This window comes from Apostichopus japonicus, chromosome 3 (genome assembly GCF_037975245.1).
Source record: "Apostichopus japonicus isolate 1M-3 chromosome 3, ASM3797524v1, whole genome shotgun sequence".
Classification (NCBI taxonomy): domain Eukaryota; kingdom Metazoa; phylum Echinodermata; class Holothuroidea; order Aspidochirotida; family Stichopodidae; genus Apostichopus; species Apostichopus japonicus.
The window spans coordinates 17,014,033-17,032,060 of NC_092563.1; the positions used below are offsets into that span (position 1 = coordinate 17,014,033).

Below are 18,028 nucleotides of genomic sequence, written 5' to 3' on the forward strand. Positions count from 1 at the left end.
GAATTATATGGTAGGTTCGTGTAATAGAGTGTAACACACTCATGTATTTGCCATACCCCCCTCCCCAGGCTACAAAAAATTCAAACCAGAATGCAAAAATGAGTTATGACACTTAATTAATGACATTCGCCCGTAGTACCAAGACCTTGACAAAATCCGGCAACACACCACTTTTTTTTCATCGATAACAAGTGATCGGGTTACACCTACATGGAGTGTGACCACTCCCGATTTTGCAATTTCACAAGATCAGGCCCCGAAAGATCCCAAGAAATCCCAAGGACAATGTACTGTTTGGATATCTAGCAATATCTAGCGGTATCTAGGGATGAAAATCCTAAGCCTTCAGTGTGTAATGAACTTGAAACTGTGCGTCTTTCGAAATTAAAAGAATGTGGGGCATTGCGCAATAAACAGATAAAAGTTATTTATTTCAGTCTTATTTCAATGACCAATTTGTAAAGCAAACAGCAGATATCACATCATATGAGTGAGCATGAAAATGGCGTTCCAGGATGAACAGCCTCCAAACTGTCTATGTGTGTAGCGTTCGGTTTCGGAAATATCTGGTATTTTATAGTTTTATAGTAGCCGTTATAAGAGGTTTTAATATTTGTACACCAATAAACTAACTGTGTCTGAAGTTTCGAAAATTCCCTGACCAACATTTTTCATCATACTTCCCTCTACTCGTGAAATTTTGACCGGTCTCTTAGGGGTTGAAGGAGGTTTTTCTGTATTGGTTGTCCATAGATGAAATTGTGTGCAACATTATGGGTATGTTTTGAAGTGAATTTATTCACGAGAAATGTGAATTTTCAAATTCTGAACAAATAATGGGTTTTAAACCTTGAAAAGTGGGGCTGACGGGTATTGTGGGCCGCGACGTAGAATCACCTACAAAAATAATAATCCACTGGAGATGCGATGAGGTCGAACATGATGTGTGACTGGTGACAATCTTCAAAAAGGTTATGGATGGAAAAAAAAAACTATTGGGAAATATTTGGTTCTCAGGCAAAAGTGTACATCTGGTTGGTCATTTTCAAGCCCGAGAAGTGCCAGTTCCGGTGATCTGAGGGGGTATCAAAACAAAACAAAATTACTTATACGCTGCACGCCAACCGATGGTGGCGCTCCGCTTAGATAGTAATTCGCGCCACCCGGGGTTAGAAAATCCTGGATACCTGTTATAATAAAAACTGGAAGAACTGACTAGAACATTAACTGAAATGGGTACTTAAACATTTCTTCGAACACATCATCATATCTGATATATCCTTTAGATACAGTAAACCTATCTGACTATGAGTCCTTTTACGATCGCCGTAACGACCCAACATACCATTATGAGTATAACAGAGACAGGTTTTTGGTATAGTTCAGATGGTTGGTGGAGGGATTATGTTGTTGAGCAGTTTACCTTAACTATATGGCCATGCGTTATTTTATAAATTTTTAAGTCTTTTTGCAATAACAATAAATGTATTGTTTTTTATTACAGTTAAAGCAGCATTTTGCGTTGGGTCGCTTTTTTCCACTTTTTTAACATGTGCATCGATTTTTTTACATGTATCAATCATAAAACAGCTATCTAAGATACCATCCAAGTTTCACCCTGCCAAGAGCGTTAATTAGCGAGTAATTAACGATTTATGTCGATAAATGAGAAGAGTGTCCTCGACAAATTTCACAGTTAAAATTAATCGCATACAATTCCGCCAAACCCACTAGTTTGAATTCAACCAATCAGAGATGCAGGTTTAGTTATGAGCCGTTGCTAAAAATAGATTCAAGACTTCGCGTTGGTTGTACCAGGGAGTTGTTATGCAACTCCCTGGTACAACTGCCATATAGACTGTACACAAATCAAGCGTGGTGTTATATTACGTATCTGTTAATGACGTTCGTAGTGTTTAAATATTCATATTATGGGCGAGGTTTATTGGGTTCCCAACGGAAAATATCTTGGAGAACAACAAAGTTGAAAGTTGCAAATTTTTCGACTTTTATGCCACCATTTGAAGTAAAATATAAATAAATTAGCTAGTTATGTATGTCGTTATGGCAAAGTGGAATCAGTGAGGTTGAGAAAAATCATAGAAAAGGACGCAAAATGCTGCTTTAAGAGACATCCAATGTAACGAGAATCTACCATCTGCATTTACTTAGTAGCGTTGTCAGTTGTTGGTATGTTAACATCATTTCTCATTCTCGTATTTTCGATTAAACAACTCATTTTAATCCTGACACATGGTGATCAATTTTACCTCCTGCACTGTCCTGCACTGTCTGCTGCACTGTCTGCACTGTCCTCCTGCACTGTCTGCTGTAGTGCTGTCACTATTTCGGAGTTCTTTGCAACTTATAAGTTTATGTCTTAATATATTGATTGCGTAGGAACGTTATAAGGCTATTTGAAAACCGTTGGAACACATAGGTCCATGCAGTTACTCATCTAAAGCGGCCATATTGTTTGACTGCGATTGTAATTACTGTTGCTTTTGTTATTCTTTATGTTGTTTTCCTACTTTTCTTTATATCATTACTTCAAAAGGGTAGTTGACTTGGAGAAAATATCCGAAGTATACCTGCATCAAGTTATATTTTCATCTTCTAAGATTTAATTATCTTATTAATTGTTGTCATACTCTACACTAACATCATTAACGTATTTAAAGAGAATAAGAACATTAGTGACTGTGATAATATCGGGAAAAGAGATCATGAACATCGGCGGAATCTAACCATAATGGTATTGGTAAATTCTGCTATGTTCATATTGTTAGTGCTATTTCGGGATATCGCTATCTTCCTCGCCGTCATAGCAAAACGCGATGGTTTATATTGGAACGTTTACTTATTTCTAATAGGTTTCCCTTCATTGCTAAAATTTGGTATTAATCCAGTAATTTACAACATTTTTGGTTCTCGTTATCGAAGTGCTCTTAAAGGTACATTTAATTGTTGTACAGGAAGAGACCAAGAACTTGAACATAGAGATATAGAACTTAGCAGGGGCGTCGGAAGCTATTTTGGATTGGTACGGCAGATCAGAGTGTGGCCATCTATCATAATTATCTGGGGGACGTTTGGTAGGTCATACTACGCTACGCGCCACCATGGTTGGCGCGCAGCGTACTGGAGAAAATTTCAAGAGTGAAAAATGCCTCCCAGATTGCAGGAAATGGCACTTCCCGAGCTTGAAAACAAGACCCCTGCCATGCCAGAGTAGTCACATTTAGCCTACTTGCCTTCATCATTATTGAAAATTACTGAAAAATATATCTCCCAGATTCATTTTGGTTCTTTATTTTTTGCCATTTTTTTTCTTATTCCTACTCTCTTTTTTTGGCGCCGTGAATATTGGTCGCCGGACCTGCCGTACCGGCTTTGACGCCCCTGCTTAGTAATGTTGACTAAGCACACTCTCTATCTATATATGTGTACATATACAAATACATATATACATATATATAATATATATATATATATATATATCAGGGGCGGATCCAGGGGGGCCCGGGGGGCCCGGGCCCCCCTTTTTGAAAATCCTGATTTTTTTTTTTACCGCGTTCGAGGGAAAGGGCCCCATGCGTGATCAGTGGCGTAGCTACGGGGGGGCCTAGGGGGCCGAGGCCCCCCATGAAATAGGCTGGCCCCCCCACTGGCCCCCCACTGGGAATGGGGTAAAAAAAAGGTTGTAAACAAATTAAAAAATAAAAATAAGTGCGATTCACTTATATTTTTTGTTCAATAATTTGGGAAATAGAGTTACACAATTATCTCGTCTGCATCTGGCAGAATAAGAAAATACAACATCTGTAGTAATCATGAGAATGGTCACACAGCATGGCATGGCAATGGTCGATGCGACGATTGCGACCATATACCACGAACCGTGTTGTGCTGCGCGATATCGATATCTGCTGAAAATATGTTCAGTGCTCCCACCTAGCGCAACAATCTATCAAAAGATTGGCTCCGTTTGTACTGAGCCGAGGTATCAGGTTTTCATATATTGCCTCGAGTCAAATGAATATATGCAGGCGCGGATCCAGCGGGGGGGGGTCCAGGGGGTCCGGACCCCCCTGCTCTTGGCCAAAAAAAAAGAGAGAAAAAAAAGAGAGAGAAAAAAAGAGAGAGAAAAAAAGAGAGAGAAAAAATAATTAAATTAAACGCCAATTTTAAACATGTAGGACGTCAGAAAAGCGGTTATCCTCACAAGTCATCTAGGTGTGTCTTTTCCGTCAAATGAACTATAGTGTGCACGCGTGCTACACGTGCCAAAAATGCCTAACGATCTCAATTTTCAGACCGAAAAGTTTCAAAATTGAGGTGGTGTTCGAATTTTTTTCGGCGGTGAGGTAACAGAGCGGTAGGCTGCTAGGATGCGCTAACGAATTTTTCATGAGCAAACCCCTCACCCTTCCAGAATCTTGGATCCGGCCCTGCATCAAACGGTGGTGACGGAACGGGAGGGGATTGGGGGCTAAAGGCGTTATGATTTTTGTATCATCTCAACTCATCTGATATGTAATACCATATTTCATAGATTGTTTTTTCTCATCAATTGAGAAATTGCAGACATGAGATCCATATTTTCAGGCTAGGTACATGCTGCTTAGAATACTCGGGAAGTGCCGTTTCCGGCCATCTGGGGGGTTTGTAAAGCCAAAAATTTTCTTGTACGCTCCGCGCCAACCGATGATGGCGCTCCGCTTAGATAGTCTTACGTTCAGGCGCGGCTGGATCAGTCAGACCCCCCCCCCCCTGTCACAAATAATGCATGCGCCCCTGATATATCATTGAATATTCCACAAAACAACTTTTTTATGCCCACGAAACTGTCGAAACACTACTGGTAGAGATATAAAATATTGGGAATTCCGAAATTCCTGCAAACTGCGGCTGTGCCTGTTCAATACTCACTACTGTATCGCCTTAAAAAATGATGAGTGGAAATAGTTTCTCCAGGACCGTATCGTATCGTGGGTATCGAGTGCGTCTGATATACGAACGTACGTAGTACGTACGTACGTACGTCTATGATGATATGCACTGTACTGTACTGATAAAAACATAGGTGAATTTCACTCCATGGGAGTGATCACTGAGCACATTCCGGTATAAGAGTGAATTTCCACTCCATTGGAGTAAATCTTAACTCCTAATAGAGTTATATTCACTCATATTAGGAGTGAGGGTTAACTCCAATAGAGTTAAATTTCACTCTTAATTTGAAGTGCGCCGAGTGATCACTCCAATGGAATGAAATCCACTCATTTGTTTTTAGAGTGTTGCTAGATATATGAAGAAGAAATTTACATACCAATACATGTTATCGGTCATCTATTGGCACAAAAACCCAGATTCTGATGACAGCTGCCTCAAGAAACCCAATAAATGGCCTAATTAGCACCGAGCCACCAATGTGGACCATTACCGAAACATCGATGCGTGTTAGTCTTCCATCCCCTTCCTCTAATGCTATTTAAGTCCACATGTGGGCATATCCTGCAAACCTACAGGTAGCCCACAGGGGTTTGAGTTGGGAGAAAGGCCTTGACAGCTTGAAACGACAAATGATGCCAACTTCCCTCAAGTTAAAAGTCTGGCTGAGTTGGCAAGGCCAGTCAGCATGAAAGAGAAAAAACTTTTTTTGCATTTCTGTCACCAAAGTTGCACATCTTTTTGGTTGCTATTTTGCCTCACAGGTGCAATCTCCTGCGATCTGGGGGGTGCTGAAATCTCAAATTTTCTCTGTACGCTCCGCGCCAACCAAGGTGGCCCTCCGCTTATATAGTAACCTCCGGCCCCCCCACAAGAAAGAACAGCCCTCATGCCCCCCCCCCACTCAAAAAATCCTAGCTACGCCACTGTGCGTGTAATTCTGGAAGGGGGCATCCAAGATGAAATGGCCTGGAGTAGCCTGGTAAAAGTAGTTTGCATCACCACCTACTCCCCAAAGACGTAAATCCCAGCTCATTGCTCGAAATTGCAAATATATGCCCGGCAAACCATGAATACATGATTTATTGGAAATAAATTTTACTCCAAACTTTCACGAAAAGTAGCACCAGATTGCACCGAGGACCTCCATATTTTGTGAAATTTTCAAAAGGGGAGGGGGGCCCCCACTCCCCTTAGACCCCTCCCCCAGGACGACGATTAGGCATTTCCAATCTGGGCCCCCCCCCCTTCGGCGAAATCCTGGATCCGCCACTGTATATATATATATATATATATATATATATATATATATATATATATATATATATATATATATATATATATAACTTTATATAACATTATATAAGTATATAAATATAGACCATAAGTTCAACCTTGGCTATATAACGAGTAAACGATTGCTACCCAAGCGGGCACCCTGCATGAAAGGTCATGAACATTGGCATTATACAACTCCGTTTTGACTTCGAAAAAAATACCATTGCGTTCGCGGTTATTGGCAATGGGTGTTTACACAGCTCATAGCGTAGACGCTTTTGTCAATCGTCCAATGCGATGTTTGTTCATTGTCTTCGTAGGCTATAAGGCACTGCGGTGTACGTATTACGCGACTTATATAATTGTAGATCTTTTAATAGCTAAAACATAAAAAATATATCTGTAAAGATGGATCAAGGAAATAGTAAAAATGGATCTCATCTTCCAGAGAGTGGGAACACATTGATCATTGTCTTAATAATCATGTTTGGACAAGGCTCCTGGATAGCTCTAAACGGATTATGGGTGGAATTACCAGTACTGGTATCGCTTGGAATCCCGGAAGGTTTCAACATCGCTACATGGCTTGTATTGATCATTCAGTTGGCTAACGTTGGACCTCTCCTATTCACTATTATCAACTACCTAACGCCTTCTCAATTCCATCTTGAATTACAGACCAATTATATCATCACTGCCTTGGGAGCGGTGGTAACTTTTCTGTTGATATTTTTGTGGGATGAATATTCTGTTTGGAAACTAACTGGTAAAACGCATAGCACAGCTTTATTGATATGTGCATTTGTATTATCAATCGTAGACTGTACTTCGTCGGTTGCGTTCACGCCGTTCATGTCCCGCTTTAAGAGTGTTTACGTTACGTGGTATTTCATCGGGGAAGGGTTCAGTGCGCTAACCCCGAGCATATTCGCGTTGGTCCAAGGAGTAGCCAGCAACACAGAATGTATTGCCAATCAAACCTTTATCTACGAAAATGACACCCACGAGATTAGATGCTATTCATGGGTTTCCAGACAGAAAGCTCCCAGATTTGGTCCGGGTATATATTTCACATTTTTATTTGCCATGGCCGCAGCCTGTTTTACATCTTTCCTGCTTTTGAACATCTTGCCTTTATCTCGTCGAGAACAACAGGTCACTGACTCGACCAATCAAGGCAAAGCAAACGATAGTTATCAATATGAGATGGTGGCAGATGGCGATATTAAACAAACCAAATCAAATATCGGTACGCCGGTTCCCAAAAAACCGATCAGATTCTATCTCTCTGTTTTTACAATACTTGGTATTGTCAATGCTCTCTCTAACTCAGTTTTACCTTCAGTGCAAAGTTTCTCAGCCGGAGGATACGGTCTGAAGACCTACCTTGTTGCGGCAACTCTAGCCTGTGTTAGCAAACCTCTTGCGGCATTCTTTGTGTTGGTTAAACCGATGAACAAATTGCTATTTGTCGGCGGTGTTGCTTTGGTCGGTATTTCTGTCGGTAGTTACTGTATGCTCACAGCGTTTATGAGCCCATCTCCACCGATGCAACAAACAGTCACCGGGAGAGGGTTAATCGTAAGTCAATTTAATCGCCAGTAGCGTATACCTCTAATGTTTTGCCTCTGTTGATTTGTTTGGACTAATTAAGTACACATAAACTGATTGGTGTGTTGGTGGAGTACGCAGTGCAGTAACGAGCTTGCTATTGCGACGTTCTTATTGAATGTTTTTTTTTCTGAATTGAACACTTAAAATATTATTTATACTGTCAATTACTTGTTTATTTAGTGTACTGTTGTAGAGCTAGGGGTGGGGGAGTGGGAGAGGGAGGGCTGGGGGAGTGGGAGGGGGTACAGACTTGTGGCCAAGCTGAGACACGGTGGCCAGAACATATTACAATTTTAGACGTGAGATGTTGCATGACGAGTCATAGTTAGACTATACATTAGGTCTGTTTAATAGGTCTACACGCTGGTTGTGGCATTAATTACTTTTATTTGTGTGCATGCGTGGGTGTATGTTTGTGTGTAAGGTTGAAGAAAGGGGCATGTGCACATGTCGTACTGCCATATGTTCCCATGAGATACCATGACAATATTATACAAGGTTGATCACATTACCATTGTTTATAGGTAACATAACGTTCGCAGTCTACAACAACATGTGGCTTTGACTGATATATTTGATATCGAAGTGATCCTTTTTATATAAGGAAATAAAAAAAACATAACATATTTTTAAGAAGGAATGTAAGTTTTTGATGATAAGGTATGATAAATTCAATCATCATCCACAGGTTCACAAATGAGGGGAACCTAATTTCATCAGTAAAAAAAAGGCAAAGTTAGAAAAACAGTTAAGTAGGCCTATATAAATTAATGTGGTTGCATCACCAATTAGCTGAAATGACCGCGTAAATTTAAAATAAACTTTGACCAAATACATATATTTAATCATCAATGGAACAAACTAGGCACATGAGTTTGCCCACTGTTTCCTATAAAGTTCCCAGCTAGCCTATGTTCTGCATCATAATTACCCCCCCCCCCCAACCCTAACCAGATCCCTTCCCCATGATGCCGCCGTTGTCAGGGAGACAAAGTACACACCAACGCAAACTCCAACATTATACGAGTGGGTGATTTTTCTTCTCGGGTGTATTTACAGGTATGTGCCTGGGTGGTGTCTAGCGGCTGTTTCGCCTACGTCCATGCTAATATCGGTTGGATCCTGAGACGGGAGCCAGACAACAGGAGCCTTTTAATTTGGTTCGGTGTGATAACACAAGTTGGTTCCTTAATCGGTGCATGTGTTATGTTCGTTGTGCTCACTTTCACCACCGCCCTGGTACCTTACTACGAAGATCCATGTAAAGATCAAGTGTCTTGTGATATTACAAATTTGATATGAGAAAGGCGCTGGACTTCTGAACACAGGCCTGACGAAATGGGAGAGGTATACAGGTGCTACAACAACCCGCCCCCATCCCGTGGAAGGGGGTGGCATCAGGTAGCCGAGAAAATATGGAGGGTTCTTTCACATAATTGTCCTCGAGGCCCGCCGAGTGGTTCTCGACGTCTGTCTGAAGCATGAGTTTGATGTATTCACTGTTTCACTAGTCCAGTACTCCATACGAACAATGTATGAAATATCTGTGGTATATTGATGTAATGAAATTAATAAGTTTCAGTTGTATGGTCTTGTCATGGTTTTTATCGGGGGTAGGGGGGGGGGGTTGATGTAGCACCTTTATACCTCTCCATGTCGTCAGGCCTGTGTTCAGAAGTTTATATCAACGGCGTAACTAGGCCAGTGCGGCCTCCCGGGACCCAGGGAAGGGCCCAGTGTCAAGAACACATCTGGTGAAGCCGCCCATCGGCCTACGACCATTGAAGCGGCCCTACTACTGTGACTAAATATACATCCAGTCAAACAAACTGGCATCATGTACTCTGAAGGGCCCATTGCTTATTTAGTCAACTAGATATCCAATTGAGCCCGTTCTTTAACATGTCGTCAGTTCCACTAAGAATATATATATATGTATATATACACCCAAGCCCAAACCATTGTTTCTATTCAATTAATGTTATATATTTATATTTGTGTACTATAAACCAGTATTTCATCTCGCACTTTATAATGATGTACATACAGCTTATTACATAACCCTTAACTTATCTCTTCATAGTATTAATAAATTCATTTGTATATCTATTACTTATGCTAGGCCCCATAGCACATCAACAGGCTGTGGAATTGTTCGAATATTTTTGTCTTGAAGTGTACGTTTTGCTTGGTTTGAAAGGTAACCAGGTATCTACATGTATGATGTAATCAAATAACAGCTGCGTATAAAGTTTAAGTATCATTTGAGTGAGGGTGGGAGGGAGGGGAGACCCGGGAGGGGTGGAGGGGTGGAGTGTGGTACAATCACAGACCCGTACACATAGCTTTTACTAACAAGTGATAAAAATGAGAAACATTAGCACACCAACGTACGAAACTTGACATATTCAAGCTGCGCATTCCTATTATATTCTTATAAATATATATTCTTATTCTTTTAATTAATTGTATTTATCGGACCAATGGAAAGGGTCCTTACATGTTGATAGTTGCATAAGGTTATTAGCCTATTTAAACACCTAATGCTATCGAGTATATCTTGTACATGTGTATACTGTAGATGTATGTGATTAGATCCTCCTGCAAGCAGGAACTCGCGAAGAAACCATCATTGGCTTATCAAAGCCGCAAGCTGACCGAGGTCAGTTTCTTAGATTCATATTTAACATCCATGATTATGAATTGTCAACAACTCTGTAACTGGACGACATACATTAATCGTGGAGTGACTCAAACTCGAGACCTTATGATTGAAAGGCACAGGCGTTAACCACTGAGCTAACGCTCCTTATTGTCTTTCCATGTTTCCATGTTCCATCTTTCTTAAGCTTCCGTATAATTCAGGGCGATACTTATCCCGTTATGGAATATGGTTATTGCAATGACCCGCCATGTTAACCTCAAGTTTCGTGTTGTCCTGTCGGCAACGAACTGAACCTTTTAAATTTTTACCTTGGCAATATAGCAAGGCGTTTCATCCCGTGCCTCTGAAACTTAATTGATTAAAATATCATATTTTTGGGGGTTGGATAAACATTTGAAAATGCACCCTTTACTACCACTGACATACCTCGGGTATTTTAATTTGCTGTCATGGTAGATAGCTGAAAATTTGAGCTGAGAAAGTAACATTTCCAAGCTTGTTTCCTCTGCTAGGCTTGGTGAATTGATTACGTTACACACATGCTAATGTTCCAGACTAATAACTTTGAAAGGTGCAGAAGTGGTCAGTGGCAAAAAATGAACGTCAGTCTTACAAAAGGACGGATTTTCATATGAGATGATATTATAGATCATATTGAAAATTTCAATTTTGAAGTAATTCGCTAAAAAAAAAAATAATATTCACGCTGAGAGCTTTAGGGTATTCCAAAGCTCGATATTCCCTAACATAGTTAGCACGTTTGTAACTCGGAAATTGTTGCCATAGGGGACAAGTTTATTAGCAGGGTGACCTCGCTTATCAATTGTCCCTGTTTATCCTACCCTGGATTTGTGCCAGTTATTTATCAAAAATCTGGATGCATGCAAAATGGACCGAATCGGATGAGGTTGAATCGTTGCAGTGAACAACAACCAGAGTCATATGGATTGTAAACAACAAAAGGAACGTGTCTACTACAAGAGATGTAGTCGGTTTTATTTAAAGGGTGTGAACACTTGCGCAAATAGAAACGTCTAATGCCGGTAAACTGACCTAGTTTCGAATGAGGTGTAACAGAAGTGTTAGACACCACCATCGATCCCAGAAAATACGCACACAGCTGCTACCTTCGGTAATTAGACACTAGTGTACAGTCAGTACATACAGCTACGGTCAATACCCACAGCACAGTGTACACACGATACAGCGATGGACATCTCAGGTCCAGCTAAAGATAACAAGGTATCACCTTTTTATTACTGTCTGCATTTTGTAGCGACAAGCAGAAAACTTCACTTGCAAGCAACGGAAAGTTAACTTTTTCAGAGCGCGGCACGCGGTTTTGGGCGAGTCTTCAATGCCTTTAATCAACTCATAGTGGGGGGGGGGGGTGGATCCCCAATGTTCGGTGCCCTATACTCCCAATGAAATTGACTATGTCCAAGAAAACTCCTTAAGTTAGGAAGATACACAATTTTTTACTTCTACTGACAGTACTGTTTGTATACGCTATGAATGTCACCATGAAAGTCACGCCGTGAATGTCAGACAGTATTAACTATATTTGTGCTGCTGAAAATGAAATAAAATATCTTTGGGAGACTGTGGTCGTCTTGACAGCAGGTGTGAAACTTCAAATAATTATATTTTAAGCAAGGTTGACCATTAAAATTGAAAAAAAAACAAGCAGTAGAGTGAACGCAAACAAAAGCAAAATATTCAACAAACCGTTCAACCAAGCAACAGAGAGTATCCACAACAAACAATTACAACAATATAGTGAGACAAATCCTTTTACTCCATATAGCTAGTCCAAAGCTGTCAACACGACCCGACTGATCCTTGCGTGACAGTTGCCCTGAAGGTGTATCACCGTTTATATTATCCTCAATTGACATTTGATGCCAGTTTACTGCACTCTACAAATAATAGACACAATCGGCGACTGGCGTCACGTGACCTCTAGTGGGTATACAACGTAAACAAACCAAGTGCCGTGTATGGCAACAACATGGCGTCAGCAGAGTGCCACTGTTGTAAGGGTCATGATTCTTGTTGCATTTGTTGGTTACATCACGATTTCAACTATTCTAAATCCATCGGAAGTGTGTCCAGTGTCAACGGCCAAACTTTGTCGGAATGGTTTGGCAAAGCTCCTAAAAACAGTGGCACAAAATCCACCAGATGGCAAAGTGTATATGATCCATCAATGGAGGAGTGCTTTGGACTGTTGGAGATAAAGTGTCCACTTGTTCAGAAAGAACTTTTTCTCGAAGAAGCTGTATCCTCTAAAGGTTTCTAGTTAAAGAAAGGACACACTAACATGTATTCCCTCATGAAAAATCATCCTCATGGGTGTTACGATCAGGTCCAAGCCTTACAATTAGCAATCTTAGGGTTATCATGTTGTATATTTGTTGTATATTTAAGTGATTCACATGAGATGGCAGTAATAAGGATACTGTTTGATGAAGAATATTGGAATAGTTTGTTAAGTAAATTGAACAATTTTTATGTTAAGTCTCTTCCATTTATCAGATCTCTGTCAACATAGAAAAGAAAGTGGAAAACTACGGAGAGCCAAACGTTCCATAAATGTCGAAAAAGAAAGTGAAGTGTCAAAGTTAATATATATATGTCCAATTCGATATCAATATGTTAAAATTCCATGAACATGTCGAAACAAAATACAATATGTCATAGCGTCTATCAACATGTCAAATTCAACATCAGCATGTCGAAAACTTGTAACAGCATGCCATTACTACATTGGTCATGTCAACATTGCTTGCTAGATACAATATTGACGTCGTGCTATAATTTTGGAACATCGGCGCGCGCCAACGTTTCGTTAATGCCCAAAACTGTATCAATATGTCGAGATTTATATGAGAATGTCCAAAACTTGTGTCAGCATGTTGAGAGAAGGAAATAAAATATTCAAGCCAAAGGGATCACGTTGATGCCTTAGTGCAATTTTTAGGCCCTTTGTCTATTTTCACATGATTAATTACTGTGTGGGCAACTGGGCCTTTGAGGTTGCTACATGGGCCCGTTACAGTTAAAAAATGAATTCGTTGGTATTTTTTAATACCGCAATGTCCAATAGAGCCAACACCTCTAAAAGAGTTATCCTGCTTTTTTTAACATAATCAAATCATGTGTGGGCCATGGGCCCTTTATGGCTGTTGTGTGGGGCCCGGTACAGATAAAAGTCGTCGATGGTATTTTTTGGTTTATCCAATGTATAAAGGGTCCAATGCAACTACAGGAATTATCCTTGTGTCTTTGCACATGAATAAATCACTTGGGCCATGGGCCCTTGAGGTTGTCTGGGCCATGGTAGAGGATAAATTTGCAGTTTTTGCCAAAACTGACCCATTTATTCATAAATGTCAAGATAAAACTCAAGATGACAAACAAAGATTTGATTTGACTGCTTTGAAATCACGTATCACTGGCAAGATGCGTCGAGCACCCTCTTATGACACTTATTTTGCTCAGTTTGCAACTTCAGCGGAGGAACAATAGAAAACCGAAAAACCTTTAGGGACAACAAAAGGTTTGATAACCTTTGTTCGTCGTAAAAGTTGTTCGGTCTTACTTTTCTTTGAGGTGAAAAAACTTTTTGTCGCAAAAGCAATAAATGTGTATCTTTTCTGGTAGTTCGCGACACGCTGATTACGAATCTGAAGTTTATTTTGGAATTGGGTGTTGTGTGGGGACGTGGGGGGCAAAAACCTGATTTGCAGTTTTTGCCAAAACTGACAAAAAAATCGATCCAAAATCGATTTCGCCCAAATGACGTAAGAGGGGTTAACCGATGCTCAGGAGCCCAAATTTGCAACTCCCAGGTCCATATCTGCTTCCGTTCGGGAGATACGTGGTCCCCAAGGAATCTGCCTAGCCCTCCAAAAGATTTTATCGATAAGATCCAAAGTACTAGTTTTTATTTATTTCGAACGGGAAAACTGATAAAGTAAGGAGACTTACTATGTTAAACCCCATTAAAAAGGGGGGGGGGGGGTTAAAAATAATATATGTTCACAGCTTTGTTGGTGCTCTCCAAACCTCTTGAGTCAAGCGTTATTGTAATAATGCCAACACGGGGTATTGGAAGCTCTTTTTTTTTTCATTCCTCTCTGTCGCCGTCCGGTGAAGAGTTGCTTTTCAACTAATTTTCATGACCAGGATATTTCCTGTATTTAAAAATACCTTCATTGGACAAATTTGTATGGTTTTGAGTAAACTTAGCTACCTTTGAAAAAAAACTTCCGGAAGACTTGGGTGAGCAAATCCCCAATAATTTTTATTAGAATTGATAATACCATTGTTTATGACAAAAAGCTTTTACGACGCTGGTTTACTGTTTGTTAGGGATATGTTTTTGCCAGATGGGAAGCAATTGTCCAAATAATGCTTTTCTGACCAAAGTCTTTTACATTGTTAAGCTATTGTATGCTTTGTAGAAGACTTCCTTTCACATTGTATATTTGCACGTGAAAAAAAAAAATAATAAATCAAATCAAATAACTAATAATTATTTCTAAACAGTTACAGTGGTTAGTGCTATGTACTTAGAAAGTAAGACAAACTCTCTGTCTAGAATTCAACTCCCAGAGGATGTATTGATTTGGTATTTCTTTTCCTCATTTTGCAGTTAAAATATAAGAAAAGCCTATCATTTCTCAATTAACAGTTACTGTGGCGCAGTTGTCATGTTGTATAATTTTGCATATTTATTATTGTTTTGTACAAAGAAATTGTCAATAAACTGAAAAAATGAGACATATACTCCTTGTCTTGAGTTCAAACACCAGAGGATGCATTTGATTTTCTATTTATTTGCCTCCTAATGTTGTGAAGATTAAATATTAGAAACGACCACTAATTCTCAACAGTTCTAGTGGCGCGGTTGGTAGTGCTCTGGACTGGAGAGACACAGACAAACTCCATGTCTCCGGTTCGATCCCCAGACAGAGCATTTTGATTTTCTGTTCTTTTTCTTCTTCCATTCTGAACTTTGAAGTTTAAATATTAGAAACGACCACTAATTCTCAACAGTTCTAGTGGCGCGGTTGGTAGTGCTCTGGACTGGAGAGACACAGACAAACTCCATGTCTCCGGTTCGATCCCCAGACAGAGCATTTTGATTTTCTGTTCTTTTTCTTCTTCCATTCTGGACTTTGAAGTTTAAATATTAGAAACGAGCATAATTCTCAACAGTTCTAGTGGCGCAGTTGGTAGTGCTCTGGACTGGAGAGACAGACAAACTCTATGTCTCCGGTTCGAACCCCAGACAGAGCATTTAATATTTTTGCTCTTTTACTGATTCCATTCTGGACTTTGAAGTTTAAATATTAGAAACGAGCATTAATTCTCAACAGTTCTAGTAGCGCAGTTGGTAGTGCTCTGGACTGGAGAGAGACAGACAACTCTATGTCTCCGGTTCGATCCCCAGTCAGAGCATTGTGATTTTTTTGCTCTTTTACTGATTCCTTTCTGGACTTTGAAGTTTAAATATTAGAAACGAGCATTAATTCTCAACAGTTCTAGTGGCGCAGTTGGTAGTGCTCTGGACTGGAGAGACAGACAAACTCCATGTCTCCGGTTCGAACCTCAGACAGAGCATTATATATTTTTGCTCCTTTACTGATTCCATTCTGGACTTTGAAGTTTAAATATTAGAAACGAGCATTAATTCTCAACAGTTCTAGTGGCGCAGTTGGTAGTGCTCTGGACTGGAGAGAGACAGACAAACTCCAAGTCTCCGGTTCGATTCCCAGACAAGCTCAATGTCTGCTGTTCATGTCCAGGCAGAGCCTTTTACTTTTCTACTCTCTGGAGGGAGTGGAAGTATAAATATAAGAAACAAAGTTTTTCCAGAGGGAACCGAAATGGTGCAATTGGTAGTTCCATCGTTCAGTAAGCGATTGGTTTGGATTGCATCGGTTCAAGTCCCAGGTGAGTATTCGCAAAAGGAGTTCTGACAAGTGGATAAGGTGAATCCCGAAGGCGGGCGGTCCCCCTCCTCCTGACAGGTGGATAAGGTGAATCCCGAAGGCGGGCGGTCCCCCTCCTCCTGACAGGTGGATAAGGTGAATCCCGAAGGCGGGCGGTCCCCCTCCTCCTGACAGGTGGATAAGGTGAATCCCGAAGGCGGGCGGTCCCCCTCCTCCTGACAGGTGGATAAGGTGAATCCCGAAGGCGGGCGGTCCCCCTCCTCCTGACAGGTGGATAAGGTGAATCCCGAAGGCGGGCGGTCCCCCTCCTCCTGACAGGTGGATAAGGTGAATCCCGAAGGCGGGCGGTCCCCCTCCTCCTGACAGGTGGATAAGGTGAATCCCGAAGGCGGGCGGTCCCCCTCCTCCTGACAGGTGGATAAGGTGAATCCCGAAGGCGGGCGGTCCCCCTCCTCCTGACAGGTGGATAAGGTGAGTGCCGAAGGGGAGACAGGGTAAAGGCGCGGACAAGTGGAGTTCGCCACCACCCCTCCCCCTGACAAGGTTCACGCGCGGACAAATGGAGTTCGCCGCCACCCCTCCCCCCTGACTAGCTATTCGGGGGGTGAAGGAGTAGTGGAGAAAATCTTTTACAAAAACGACTAAGTCCAAACAGCAGGATCTTTAAATATTTGTAAAGCTTTTAATACCAGAGGCCCACCTAATGGTCTAGTGGTAAAAACTTTTGCTTTTGCATCTCAAGGTCCCTGGCTCAAACTCAACCTCTGCTTTTCCTTTTACAATACTCCAGTAAAAGGAAGAAAAAAAAGAGAGTGATGCTTGGAAATAACTTCTTTTTTTTTTTAATGACAAATCAGTTCATGGACAGGATGTTTCTTCATCCCTCCCACCACAGTTAATACCCTTCAACTACCTGTCCAGTAACAGGTTATCCCTTATCAAATACTAATCAAAACATGCAATACATCTTTCATAAAAATTCTTAGTGATACCTGCATCTACTATTGAGATGGTTGGGTGACAACAGACAGTTTCTATAATGTTTCTATTATTTATAATATCAGCCTGGAGGGCAGTATTTAATGATGCTAAGCAGTCACATGTACATATGGGATATGCCCTATGGCAATTTACTTCACACCAGGTGGCTATCCAATTCACACCGGTACATTCTTTTTGGACATTTTGTTTTTTCAAACATTTGGAAGACCATTTTCACATCGAGGGGAAAAAGAAGGGATTTCTCCTAGATAAAAATAATAACCCCATCTTAGCCAGACAGGGCTTGAATCCATAGGTTTGCTTGACAATAAGTTCCCAATAAAAAGGAGGTGGCCTTCCATGGCTGATTGATGATTCAGTTTACAATAATACCATGGCAGCCCTGCTACCATCAATATCATTTTCTTTAACTTTCATTAATTAACTAAATCTGATTTTGAATTAGTTTTAGATAACTTTTAACTTTTACATTTTTGCCCTCCAGTTTGAAAAAGGAAACGATACTACCATAGCACAAACAACATAAATGAGGAAAGGTTGCTCCCGTTCATTG

General features: G+C 40.6%; 1 protein-coding gene across 1 annotated transcript; it reads left to right on the forward strand.

Annotated features, from left to right (window-relative positions):
- The first annotated feature begins 6,469 nt into the window (after positions 1-6,469).
- On the forward strand, positions 6,470-10,108 carry LOC139958523 (riboflavin transporter 2-like). Its single transcript, XM_071955643.1, has 2 exons — positions 6,470-7,812; positions 8,905-10,108. Exons 1-2 carry the CDS (start codon positions 6,640-6,642, stop codon positions 9,145-9,147), a joined length of 1,416 nt encoding a protein of 471 aa, XP_071811744.1. The 5' UTR covers positions 6,470-6,639; the 3' UTR covers positions 9,148-10,108.
- Positions 10,109-18,028: the final 7,920 nt, after the last annotated feature.

Coding starts and splice junctions, on each gene's coding strand:
- LOC139958523 (XM_071955643.1), top strand. CDS start 6,640: ATGGATCAAGGAAATAGTAAAAATGGATCTCATCTTCCAGAGAGTGGG. Junction 7,813..8,904: donor TCACCGGGAGAGGGTTAATC/GTAAGTCAATTT, acceptor GTGTATTTACAG/GTATGTGCCTGGGTGGTGTC.